A 13,398-nucleotide genomic window follows, 5' to 3' on the forward strand; every position below is an offset into this window, starting at 1 on the left:
TTAAGTCGAAACGGAATATGTTTTTTCTATAAGTATTTTCTTTATACTTTATTTCTGGTGCACTGCAGCAGCAGCTGCAAATGCAAAGTTTGATGCCTGGTTTTTCCCAAGACTTGGGGATAGCGCTGATTGGGTCGTTTTTTTATTTGTTGATTTTTTTTTGTCAGATTCCCTTCTCAGTTTATTACTTCGTGTAGCTTTATTTTTCACAAATTTCGGAGGTGAAGAAGACCGTGGAGGTGGAGATGGAGATGGATGCGAGCTCGTTTCGATTGAAGTATCTCTTGCAATTAACAAACAGTCGATCCAACCATGGCCAGTACCTATGAAAACTTCGTTCTCATTCTTGTCATACACCTTAGGCAAACTCAAACTTTGTTTTCTCTCCGACTCGCTTATTTGCTTGAGAAACAATAAATTTCCTCTTTCTTTCATTAACTCAATGACCAAGAACCCCAATTGTTCAATCGGAACTGGTCTATCATCTTCTGCGTCCTCGAATTCGTAGTCATACATTAAATAATCATGCCCTTTGTTAGCTTTCAAATCCACCAACATGACATCCAACGATGAGCCTATTAAAAAAAGTCGGGCCATATTGGTTACAACAGCGACCACCGGCACAGCTTTGGTCCTCAATCTTTTCTGGTTCTTTTTAACTACATTTTCCAAATTGAGATCATCTAAAACGTCGTACTCTACACCAATAGAGGCTTTTCTCAATTGTACTTTCGATAGTATGTCCATTTTTAAAATCTTTTCGTTTGGATTTAGTAACGCTGATATTTCACGAAACTTTATGATCTTGGGTTCTTGATCTAATGAAGTGTACTTGGACTCGTTCTTATTGTTTTTTCTTAATGCGATGGGGGTAATGTTATTATTATTATTATTATTATTATTATTATTATTATTATTATTATTGCTGCTACTGCTACTGCTGCTACTGTTGCTGATAGTGATGTTGCCGTTACTGTTGCTCTTGTTGCTGTTGCTGTTATTGTTGTTTGGTCTTTCATTTGTGTTGGATTTTGTTTCAATATTATTGCTTGATCTACTCGGTATATTTTTCGATTGATTACAAAGCCGGGACGCAAAAGCTGCTGCTGCTGCTGCATTTGAAGACAGTACAACAGCATCCTTGGGCGTAATTGAAACAGGATTACGCGGAGCAGTAGTTCGCAAATTTTTGGTCGCAATAGAGCTTGCTTGTGTCTCTACTGGCCTAGCAGATACTGGTTTATGCATTGGAGTAGTTGCTGCTGCTGCTGCTGTTGTTGTTGTTGTTGTTGTTGCTTTTGCTGTTGCTGTTGGAGTAATGGTGATAGTGGTTGCTTCTTTGATATTGTTCTCCGATTGTGCTCTTGATTTAAATATAGGCCTTGCTCCTGCTGCTCCTGCTGCTGCTGCTAACTCACCTACAGGCTCCTGCTTAGATGAAGGGGGTAAGGTAAAGTTGAGTCCTCCTCCATTTATTTGACTGTTTGCATTTCCATACATACGAGAAGCTTGATTTGGTGGGATTGATACTTGTGCTTGGTTCGATTGTCTTTGTGGCAGCGAAGGCAGCAATATGGCATGAGGAGATCCATTTGGTGAGGTATTCTTTCTAATTGTAGTGGGCGGCTTAAACGTCTTTTTCATGCCTACTGTTGGTAAAAACCCAAGATCCGAATTTTGAATTTGCGTTTGAAGTTGGTGGTACGAGTTGGATTTGTTCATGTGCCTGTTTGTTCCCGTTTTCACTGCTGGTGGGCTATGTTGAAAGCCCGCCAAACCAGTGTATCCATAGCTCTCAAATTTGGGAACTTTTTTGTTCCAGATATACAGTCGATCATTCCATTTAACATCGCGAAACCAGTTGGATGACATAATGTCCTGGATGGTATATCTTTGGCTCGGTGTGGCAACCAAAATGTTATCAATCAACGAAATTACATCATCTGGTAATGGTATCTCTGACTTGTAAGTATATTCAACGTTGATGATTTTCTCAAACGTTAGATACTCTGTTTTGCCCTTGAATGGTGGAACTCCATTGAAAAATTGGTAGAGCATGCATCCAATGGCCCACACATCTGCTTCAAAACCACAAGTGTTTTGTTTCAACAACTCGGGAGACACATATTCAGCGGTTCCAACAAACGAGCCTGATCTATCAGACACTGCCATGCTCGAGTTTGCATCTTCGAGCTTCCTTGTGTCGAATGAATGATAATCGATTTTTTCACCAAACTCGTTTGTTTCTCCCAATAGTTTTGCTGCACCAAAATCTGTAATCTTTAGATTAAAGTCATGACCAACCAAAATGTTTTCCGGTTTTAAATCTCTGTGGATGACTCCCTTTGAGTGAATAAACCTTACGGAATCGAGGATTTGGCACATATAAAATTTCAGAACCGGTTCTGATAATGATCCAAATTTTCGTATTATAGACAATAACTCGCCATACTCGACAAAGTCCAAAACAAAAAATAAGCTAGACTCATCTTGGAAAGTATAGTACAATTGAACAATCCCGGGATGCTGTTGACCTAGTCGATGAAGTGTTGTCTTTTCAATATTTACATATTTGATTTTGTTCTCTCGAACAATGTGTTTTTTCGACAAGACCTTGATTGCATAGGTTCTTCCTTGTTGTTTATCTATAGCCGAGTATACAGTAGAGTACGAACCTTCGCCAATTTTCAATCCAAATTGATAATCTCTAACAGACTTTCTTTTGAAAGTTTGAGCTGTACTCACCAACCTTTGTATGGGTGGTTCTTGCGTACGCACAATAGTTGTGTTGTTATTATCCAAAATATGTGATCTACCAAGTTGTTCTTCAATGTCATTGAGTGAGCTATCGTTTCCATTACACTGCGGTGATCGTTGTGGCACTTGCAGTGGTAAAACGGAAGACTCGCGAACAGCATAAACTAAATTAGATCCATTCAACATCACACCTTCTTCATTCCCACAAAAAAAAGCAGACCTCAATCCTCAAAGTTAACTCCGGTTTCAATCGGTTATACAAATTAAAAGTTAACTCAAATTATGTGTACTAAGTTATATCGTTTTGCTTTTTTCTTTTTTTTCTACTGTAACCAAAAATTTTCAAAGATTACCTAATCAAAATCTGTTTAACGCATAAATATATCAATGGTGTGAAATTTTTCGCAAATGTCAATTGCAAAAAAAGAAAGGATAAAAAGGGTATACAAAGAGAGAGAGAGAGAGAGAGAGACAACTCTTTGGGGTAAAGACAGTAAAGACAGCAGTTTGAGATTAGAAGGGAACTTGCTGTTAAAAGCGGTCACAGGTTGAAGTGGTTAGGTGAAAAGAAGGAGAAAAGGTCTAGTGGGTTAAGAAGGTGACACTATCAAGCAGAGCGAGATAGTAGAGCAACGCCAATTACTAACCACAGAGCACTGCCACGGAGCTAGCAGCTAAGAAGCTAAGAAGGTGACACTATTGAGCAGAGCGAGATAGTAGAGCAACGCCAATTACTAACCACAGAGCACTGCCACGGAGCTAGCAGCTAAGAAGCCAAGAAGCTAGGATCAAAGGATTTCATCAAATCTAGGACTTACCAGCCAAGAAGCTAGGATTTAAAGCAATATGAAAGCTAGTCTTGGAAATCTAAGAGGCAACATGTGTTTGGCAAAACGACTGCCTTTAATTCGGGTAAGATACTTTACCAACGCTGCTACCTCTACGGATTTGCAAAGAGTGTTTGATGACAAAGCTTACTTTAAAAAATTCAACGGTATTTCCTCAAAACCTTTCCTAGGGAAAAAAACTGGTTTATTCAAGAACAACTACTTGAAGGATCCACAGGGACTTTTACAGTTTTCCAAAAATTCAAAAAAAGAGGCTCAAAATTTGGTTTTGGAAATGACGACAAATATTAATACTCGCGATGGCAAGTTGGAGTATGTAAAAAAATTAGATCAGTTGTCGGACATCTTGTGTCGAACAATTGATGTCGCTGAATTCATTAGAGTTGTACATGAGGATGATGAATGGGTACAAGCTGCTCAAAAAACTCATGAGATAATCTTTGAGTACATGAACCAGCTCAACACCAATGTGGATCTATATAAAAACTTGGTTAATGTGTTGCAAGACCCGGAGATAACCTCGCAATTAACAACTGAAGAGATAAAAGTAGGCGAATACCTAAAACAAGATTTTGAAAGATCTGGAATACACATGGATGTTAAAACCAGAGCTGATTTTGTTTCATTAACGCAAGAAATATCTCTCTTGGGGTCGCAATTCAGTATTGGAACACACGATTTAGAATCGCCTTGGTTTCCAATAACGCAAGCGGATTTCAAGCTCATTGATGACGCACAACTCAGACGAGCAATCCGGCATATGAACGAGAAATACCCAGGGAAAAGGGAGATGGAGATGGAGGAAGAAGAACAATCTGGCCATTACTTTATACCTATGGAGTCGTATATCCCTTATCAAATATTGGCAATTTGTAAATCGAGTCAGTTGAGGAAAAAAATATGGATAGCTTTACACAATGCACCTAAGAACCAAATTCAAACGTTGAATAAAGTCATTTCATTGAGAGCCATGCTTGCGAAAATGTTGGGATATAAATCATTTGCACATTACCAATTGGAACATAAGATGGCAAAGACTCCGGAAAACGTATTAACATTTTTAGAAAAGTTGCAGCCGCCTTTAAAACATACTCAAGTATTTGAAGAACTTAAAGCTTTGAGAGCAACCAGCAAACTATTCCAGAATGTTGCAGACCAAGACTTGTTTACCAGTATTAAACCATGGGATCGTGATTTTTTAGCAAATAAATTGCAAAATTCTTGTTCTTCTTCTTCACGCCAAGGGGAGAAGAATTTTATCAATTCTGTGAAGTTACCCGACTATTTTTCGGTGGGCACTGTTATTTCAGGTTTAAGTGAACTATTCACCAGTTTGTATAATATTTCCCTTGTCCCCGAACCAACATTATCGGGAGAAGTATGGGATGAAGATCAAGTTCGGAAATTGAAAGTTGTCGACATTGCAAATAGCAAAACTCTTGGATTTTTATATCTTGATTTCTGGTCAAAAAAAGTATTACCATCTCATTTTACAATTGTATGCCTGAGAAGATTAAACAAGACAGAATCCAGAGATAGTCACGGGCAACTTGTGCAGTTGGATCAAGACTACCAACTCCCTGTTATTTCATTAGTCTGCAACTTCAATGTCTCATCTGGAGACGATAACTTGAACGAGCCTACGCTTTTAAGCTTGAATCAAGTCGACACCATATTTCATGAAATGGGGCATGCCATGCATTCCATGATAGGTCGCACTGAGTTACATAACTTGTCAGGGACAAGATGTGCAACAGACTTTGTTGAGATACCATCGGTATTAATGGAGGGCTTTAGCAAAGATATTCGTGTGTTGTCGCAAATTGGAAGACACTATCAAACCAATGAGCCAATTCCCAAACATTTACTACTAGATGAACAAAAGCATAGAAACACACTCCAAGCTTGTGAAACGTTTATGCAGAGCAAGATGGCAACTCTCGACCAAGCCTTACATAGCAGTGATATTGTTGACAGATTATACCGAGGTTTAGAACTAGTCGACTCGACAGAGATTTACCATTTAGTTGAACTGAAATTGGGTGTGTTTGCAGATAAGTGGTCAACCTGGCATGGGAAACTTCCGCATCTATTTTCATATGGTGCAGTGTACTACTCATACATGTTGGATAGAGCAATTGCAGACATGTTATGGCATAAACTATTTGAAGCAGATCCATGGAGCAGAGATGCAGGAGAGAAATATAAAGAAAGCATTTTGAAATGGGGGGGAACAAAGGATCCATGGCAATGTCTAGCTGATGCTGTGGGGAACGACGGATTACGAGAGGGGGACTCTCATGCAATGCAATTGATTGGGGAAAACGCACACTTGTAAAATTTCTCACCGCGAACTTTCCCCTCTTGCCCTTCCTCATCCATTCCTTTTCTCCCTCTCCCTTGCCGTTTCTTCTTGCCTCCTCTCTCCCTATTTGCACCCATCCCCTTCCCTTGATCTATCTTCTTCCCGCAGACCTTGTATATAATTTTTTTTTTAATGCATGCATAGAAGTTTTAATTCAACTCTTTTCTTTTGTATCTAATTACCTACGCTCTGCTTATTACCGAACACTTTACGTCGTTGTAACATTTTACACTTATCGTCCTATCAAGATGGACACATCTTTTTTTTTTTTGTTTTGAATCGATAAGTAGGTGTAAACCGCTTAACTTTGTAAGCTGAGGGTGCAACGAAATGGAGGAAAAGGGGGAGCAATAGAGATAAGACTTTTATAAGAGACTCGCGTTACAAGGATCCGATGCATAAGAACTTTCTTACTACTTATTTCCTACAATTTTCATTGGCTACAGATCTTCAAATAGTGACACACCCAATTTTTGAACGGCATATCAAACTTTCTAACCACAAAGGCAAGTTTTTACAAATGAAAAAAAAATGTGTCAAAATGCCATTTACAAGGAAAAAAAATAACAATAAAAAAAATAAAAAAGAATAAAAAAACAAAAGAAAACAAAAAAAATAAAAAACGGAATTTTTCCGGCTAAACTAAGAAAAGAAGATGTACCTACAGTAAAGAACAAGAAATTTGAACGAGAAATTAAAAATAAAAGTAAGAGCGTGGAGGCTGCAGTGGCAACAGTTGGTGGATGGCGGAGAAAAAAGTACTAAACGAGAAGGGGAGAAAGGGGGGAATGGGGGGGGGCTAAGGGAGGACAGGATTGGGAAAATAAAAGCAAGACAGAGACTAAGCTAGCCCTTAGCTATTCTCTAGTTATACTCTATATATTAATATATTACTGATTTGTAATTGTATCCTCTACATTTATCAATTTGCTTATTGTTTTGAATTTATGGGGCACGGGAAGCATGTAATGGAATGAGAACAGTATGTTGTATAAACACACTTACCACAATAGTAAAATACAAAATCAAATTTTAAACTTTTTTGTTGCACTAGAATTATTCCGATAAGGATATTCCGCACAAAATATTGTGTGAAAGTCATTTATTTATTATATGAGTAAATGAGAAAACATCTTATTGAATTACTTGACATCCGCAACATGATTGAAAACTGATAAGAAAGGTAGAGAAACAAACGTAGAGATCAAGGTTCATTTCCAAAATGAACTTTCAATATGTATATATGTATATATGTATATATATATATATTTGTGTGCACATACATCATTATAGTTGCTGCTTGACTGATAGACTTTGTTCAGTAAACTGTAGAGAGACCAAGTGCATATTGGAAATCCAATCAGTCAAGATCCAGAGCAAAAAAAAAAATATGGCTTCTCACCAATGTCAGGGTGCACCCTCTTCTATTAGACAAGGAAAAGTATCTTTTGAATATGTATTGTATCTTTTGGGTATGTTTGTATCTTTTTTTTTTTTTTTTTGCAACTTCAAACTAAAAAAAAACATAGCTTGATATCCCCCTAGGCCAAGAATTGATAGGGTACGACTTACAATCTCGAGGGAAAGACGTGTCCGTTCTTGGACTTGCGATCCCGCGTATACACAACCACAAAAAACCATTCAATGTTGCACTTTTTTCTTTTTTTTTCACCGCTTCCTTTACCTTTTTTCATAATTTCGGCACTTGTACAAATCTTGTTGAGAGAGAGTACAAATCTTGTTGAGAGAGAATACCAATGTTATCAACGTTCATCACGAGACACAACAGTGTCACAATGGAAAAAAATGACAAAAGATAAAGCACTCAAATAACAAATGCACAAAACAGTAGTGAATCGTCGCTCGCTTTACATTTCTATTATTTTATTCCTCTTAGAAGCTTGAACTATATGCGTCGGGTACAAAGAAAGAAAAAAGAAAAAAGAAAAAAAAAAGTATCATTTCGCAGCAATAAAAAAAGCAAAAAAAAATGGGTTTTGTGTACTTGTACAAGAAAAGACAAAGAACAGTTATTGATTACTACCAGAAACTATTACTACTAAATGACCACTACTCTCCACTTAAGTAAGAGCACGCCCAATCACAAAACCGTTTATTACCTCCCCCTAAAAGTAAGAGATGCCCTGATCATTTCTGTTTCAAACCTCGGAATCCTTTATGCAGTAATTACGCTCTCTCACTCTCTTTTTTATTTTTTTTTTTTTTTTTATTTCAATCGATGAAGTTGAAAGAAAATCTGCCGGAAATCACCTTTTTATATATAGCAATGCATATACCAGATATAACTGTAATTAGTAATGGAGGTTGTTGAATTTGCATTCTTTTGCTTTTTCACAATCAAACCCGTTACCTTTTTTTCTTTTTTGTAACAACTCCCAACCCCCCCCCCCCCCCCCCCCCCCCCTTCATTGAATAATCATAATCCTCTACGTTTTTAATCTACGGTTTACTTTGTAAGAGAGGATGGGTACATATAATGAAAAGTCAAGTTCACCAGAGGTAAAGCCAAATGATTTTGTTAGTTTTGAATCGGAGTCTCCATATACGTCGACCCATTCCTTAAACGAAGAAAAATCAAAAGTCAATAGGTTTATCGACACGTTTAGGCGAAAACAGGTTGATGAAACTGATAAGGATGCAATAGGTAAACAATTGGCAAAAGGCATAAGTTTGCGCCATTTGATTTTAATGTCCCTTGTTACAGGTATTGGTACTGGTCTTTTAGTTGGTACAGGGTCTGTTTTGCACAAATCGGGACCTTTGTTTCTCATTATTGGTTTCGCGATAGTTGGATCATTTGTATACCCAACATTACAAGCTGCTGGAGAAATGGCTGTTAATTATTCTGAATTATCAGGAGGGTACAACAATTACCCAAGAAGATTTGTAGATGAGTCATTAGCATTTGCAATTACTTGGAACTATTGTATACAATGGTTATCGGTGATATCTATTGAATTAGTCACCGCCGCCATGACAATTAGTTATTGGAATACATCCATTAATGCAGATGTGTGGGTCACGATATTTTATGTGTTTATTCTAGTTGTCAACTTTATTGGTTCATCCGGGTATGGTGAGCTTGAGTTTTTCATTGGAAGTTGCAAAGTTATGATGCTTGTGGGATTTATCATTATGGGTATCGTTGTGAATGTTGGAGGCGGGCCCAAACATGAATTTATTGGTGGTAAATATTGGAAAGATCCTGGCTATTACACGAATTTCAAGGGATTGTGTACCGTTTTTGTAACAGGAAGTTTTGCCTTGGGTCAGTCGGAGTTTATTGCATTGAGTGCCAGTGAACAATCCAATCCTGGAAAGGCTATTCCCATTGCCACAAAATTGGTTGCGTATCGTATTGTTGTGCTTATGCTTGGAAGTTTGACTTTAGTTGGTTTACTAGTGCCCTATAACTCTGATAGGTTAATGGGTGCATCGGGTTCTAGTAGTACTCAAGCAAGTCCTTATGTTTTGGCTGCAGCCTTACACGGCGTACGAGCAGTTCCTTCAATTATCAATGCAGTTATTCTTATGTCAGTTACGTCGGTTGCATCTTCGGCTTTATACTCATCATCAAGAACATTACAGTCATTATCGGAACAAGGGTTTGCACCATCATGGTTCAATTACATTGACAGAAGCGGAAGACCGTTCCGCTCATTGGTTGCGTGTTCAATCGTTGGGTTATTCTCATACATTGCTGCCTTTAAAGACCAAAAGGCAGTTTTCAATTGGCTCTTGGCGATTTCAGGTTTATCACAGATATTCACTTGGGCCGGTATTTGTATTTCACATGTGAGATTCCGTGCAGCTTTGAAGTACAATAATATTTCTACCGATTGTTTGGGTTACAAGGCTTCAACTGGGGTCATTGGTTCTTATTATGCGATTATTTGGTATGTGCTTGTATTGATTGCTCAGTTTTATATTGGGTTATATCCAAAAGGAGAGGGGAAACCCAATGCAGAGAATTTTTTCCAATCTTATTTGGGAGCAATTGTGTTGCTCGCTTTCTACTTTGCTCATAAGATATGGACACGCAACTGGAAATTGTATATTCCTTTAAAGGACATTGATATTAATTCGGATAGGACAATCTTTGATTCAGAGGTGTTGAATCTTGAAAGAGAAGAAGAGAAGGAGCAATTCAAAAAGGCGCCCTTTTATAAGAAGGTGGCTAAGATAATGTTTTTGTAGTATAGGAATTGAAAAAAAAAACACTGTATTATTCTAGGTATATGAGTCTTTTTGTTTTTGTTTTCTCTCTTTTTCCTTTTTCTTTCTTGATATATATATATATATATATAACAACAAAAGGAGGAGATGTTGTTGGTACAAATGTTGTAGGACAATCGGTGTGTAAAGCCCTAGCTGTCGAACTTTGGCGGCCCCTTGGGTATGTCGGCTCTTTTCAATGGGTGCAAAAAAAGAAGCCGTTTAGGTCAATAATATGCAGTACTACGGAACAACAAATTTTTCACCAAGTTTTGTGGTCTGGTTATGAAAATGTTTCGAGATACACTTATTCTACACTAATCTAAAAGTTCATTGAACACGTGCAACAACAACGAGACTGGGTCAAACGTCAGGTTTTGTTTGTACGGAATCTTATTGCTGTATATAGTTGAGAAAAAGGTGAGGGTTTAAGGAAAGTAGCGGCTATTCTTAAATGTTACGTCGAACCATATTGATACATTTCCCAAGGAGATTTGTTAGCATTAGTACTGGAGCTAAAAATTCTTCAACATTACTAAGGGCCCAGTTGGATTTGAATGATATTACTTCACGACCTGAATTATATAGAGAGTCTATACGGAGAAGGCTCTTGCCTGAAGAATTGGTCCATGACTTAGATTTCATTGTACAAAATCGACCGAAACAAGCACAAAACTTTTCAAAGATAAATGCCTTGAAACGAGAAAGGAGAAGCTTGGAGGAGATGTTGAAAACCAAATCATTGGAACATGATGGAAAGACCAAGCTAAAAGAAATCAAAAGTGAATTGCAACTTTTGGAAAGAGAGCTGAGGGACATGCAGGAGGAGATTTATAAAAGAGCAGAGAGATTGCCTAACTTACTTGATGAAACAGTCCCCGCGCTAACTAAACAAGAGGAGCTTATAGAATATATAAATTTGGATCCCAAAGAAGTGGAAGGCTTAACCACTAGCAAAGACCATAAGCAAATTGGAGAAAACCTAGGGATAGTTGATTTTTCAACAGCATCAAGGGTCTCTGGACCCTCGTGGTATTATCTTATTGGGGATGGAGCGCTTCTAGAACAGGCTTTGGTTCAGTATGCGTTGTCGCAGGCACGTATGCGCGGTTATAAAATGGTTGCACCGCCATCAATGATCAAGTCAGAGGTTGTTTATGCTTGTGGTTTCAAACCTAACGATCAAAATAATGAAAAACAGGTGTACCAGATCGAAGGCGAACCTTTATCGCTAACGGGAACAGCTGAGATACCTTTAGGCGCATTGCATTCGTCTACAGTGTTCCCACCGCATACAAAATTTCCTCTAAAATATTGTGGTGTTTCCAGATCTTACAGAGCGGAAGCAGGTGCAAGTGGGAAAGACACAAGGGGACTCTATAGAGTCCACGAGTTTACCAAAGTTGAATTGTTTCACTTTACTGTGCTGGAGAATTCAAGAACAGAACTTGAGGAGATAAAGAATTTTCAAGTTGATATTGTGAAATGTTTGGGTATCAAGGCGAGGTTGCTCAACATGCCAACCTCTGACTTGGGCGCTCCTGCTATGAAGAAATACGACATTGAAGCATGGATGCCCGGTAGAGGCTCTTGGGGTGAAATCACAAGTTCGTCCAATTGCGGCGAGTATCAGTCGCGAAGATTAGGAATACGCTATAACAAAGATGACAAAGTTCAACACGTAACTACTTTAAATGGTACGTGTTTGGCTGTTCCAAGAGTTATTGTTGCCCTCCTTGAACAAAATTACGATCCTGTTAAAAACGTAGTTCACATACCAGATGTTTTGAAGCCATATATGGACAGTAAAAAGGTGATATGTAAAAATTAAAGGAAAAAAGTATAAACCTGAAAAAAAAAAAAATAAAGTCTGTAAAAATAGGTTTCTATTTACCTTGCCATTTTTTTTTCCCTACACACGGGTTTTATTCCTCATCTGAATTGTTTGAAAAAGTGACTGGAGTACTTACTATCCTTTTGTTATATTTCAACAGTTCTTGGCTCTCGATATTTCTTATTGCATTTTCGTGAAACTTTCGCAAGTTCAAAATATGTAGCTTGGGGGCTTCGTTTGATCCAGCTTCTTCAACTTGTCGAGATAGTTGCTCAAACTTGTCTAAAAGAAGCTTATATTGATTGAATTTGTCAGAATATTTTTGATTTAATAATTCCATCTTCTCACCAAGTAGTTTGTATTGTTTTTCCAAGTTGAGATACTTTTCTTGTAAATCATGCAATTGTGTTTCTGATTCCTTTTTCAAATCGTTTTTGTCGGCATTTTGAACACTAAGCATTTCTCTTACAATCCGAAGCAATTCCAAAACTTCGTCATTCTTGTTTAAAATAGACGACGTGTCTGGCCGTCCACTTTCCGCTAGCTTTTCCAAAACAAGTTCATTTGCTTGCAACATGTTTTGTTCAAACTTGCGTTGTCTTAGTGCCTCTTCTGATACAATTGACTTTAGTTCTTCCATCAGTTCATAAATGTGCTCATAGTTTGTCTTTTCCTTCTCGCCTTCTCTCTTTTCAGCTAATAGTAACTGCTCTATTATCTCAAACTTTTTGTAAAACCTATCGAAAGCCAAGCTGTCGTTTCGTTCAATCTTATTGCCCATATTTTCAATTTCCCTCTTCACCCTCGCATATCCTTCTAAATCATTTTGCTCGTTGTATTGACGTAAGATTTCTTTAACACTGTTAATTGCTTCATCTCCAAACTCAAACTTCTTCAGCTTTAGTTCATGCAATGTGCCCATTATTAGGCCCATATCTGCTTTTGTAGCATTACCTTCAGTAATAACTTCTTCCGAGTAGTCAACCACATTCTTCAAAAGCTTATTCAAATTTTCATTATTACTTCTCAGTCGCGTATACAATTGTGCGAGATCAACATTGGTTTGACTCGCAAGCGTTTCAATCCGGTGTAACTGTGTTTGTAACTCTTCCTGAGTCTCATGAATTAGTACAAAATGTTGATCTAAATTCGGAACATCATCTGATCTAATAATGATGTTTTTATTTGTGCTGATCTCTTTTAGTGGATGAATATGCAGTTGCTGAGTATGTGCAATATCTAAAATATTCTCCTTACTCATTGTCTATTACCTACGTCGTCTTGCTTTAAATTTGACATACTTTTGATAATTCCGCTAGATTTAGGAATTGATTGAAAAAATAGCGTAAACATATACA

At 37.6% G+C, this 13,398-nt stretch overlaps 5 protein-coding genes across 5 annotated transcripts; 3 read left to right on the top strand and 2 right to left on the bottom strand. All coding sequences in view use genetic code 12, as the record gives it.

Moving 5' to 3' along the window:
* Nucleotides 1-48: 48 nt before the first annotated feature.
* Nucleotides 49-2,943, bottom strand: PKH3 (protein kinase; the record flags this gene model as incomplete). The annotated part of the gene is made up of 1 exon (XM_049326768.1): nucleotides 49-2,943. One exon carries the CDS (start codon nucleotides 2,941-2,943, stop codon nucleotides 49-51), a length of 2,895 nt encoding a protein of 964 aa, XP_049182839.1.
* Nucleotides 2,944-3,603: 660 nt separating this feature from the next.
* KGF56_000083 (metalloendopeptidase) lies at nucleotides 3,604-5,943 on the top strand (the record flags this gene model as incomplete). Its single annotated transcript, XM_049326779.1, has 1 exon — nucleotides 3,604-5,943. One exon carries the CDS (start codon nucleotides 3,604-3,606, stop codon nucleotides 5,941-5,943), a length of 2,340 nt encoding a protein of 779 aa, XP_049182840.1.
* A 2,511-nt stretch (nucleotides 5,944-8,454) lies between these two features.
* Nucleotides 8,455-10,188, top strand: GNP1 (amino acid transporter; the record flags this gene model as incomplete). Its single annotated transcript, XM_049326790.1, has 1 exon — nucleotides 8,455-10,188. One exon carries the CDS (start codon nucleotides 8,455-8,457, stop codon nucleotides 10,186-10,188), a length of 1,734 nt encoding a protein of 577 aa, XP_049182841.1.
* Nucleotides 10,189-10,660: 472 nt separating this feature from the next.
* KGF56_000085 (putative serine--tRNA ligase) lies at nucleotides 10,661-12,037 on the top strand (the record flags this gene model as incomplete). The annotated part of the gene is made up of 1 exon (XM_049326801.1): nucleotides 10,661-12,037. One exon carries the CDS (start codon nucleotides 10,661-10,663, stop codon nucleotides 12,035-12,037), a length of 1,377 nt encoding a protein of 458 aa, XP_049182842.1.
* A 94-nt stretch (nucleotides 12,038-12,131) lies between these two features.
* Nucleotides 12,132-13,301, bottom strand: KGF56_000086 (uncharacterized protein; the record flags this gene model as incomplete). Its single annotated transcript, XM_049326812.1, has 1 exon — nucleotides 12,132-13,301. One exon carries the CDS (start codon nucleotides 13,299-13,301, stop codon nucleotides 12,132-12,134), a length of 1,170 nt encoding a protein of 389 aa, XP_049182843.1.
* Nucleotides 13,302-13,398: the final 97 nt, after the last annotated feature.

The sequence above is a fragment of the Candida oxycetoniae genome (genome assembly GCF_023343755.2).
Source record: "Candida oxycetoniae strain CBS 10844 chromosome Unknown scaffold41, whole genome shotgun sequence".
Classification (NCBI taxonomy): domain Eukaryota; kingdom Fungi; phylum Ascomycota; class Pichiomycetes; order Serinales; family Debaryomycetaceae; genus Lodderomyces; species Lodderomyces oxycetoniae.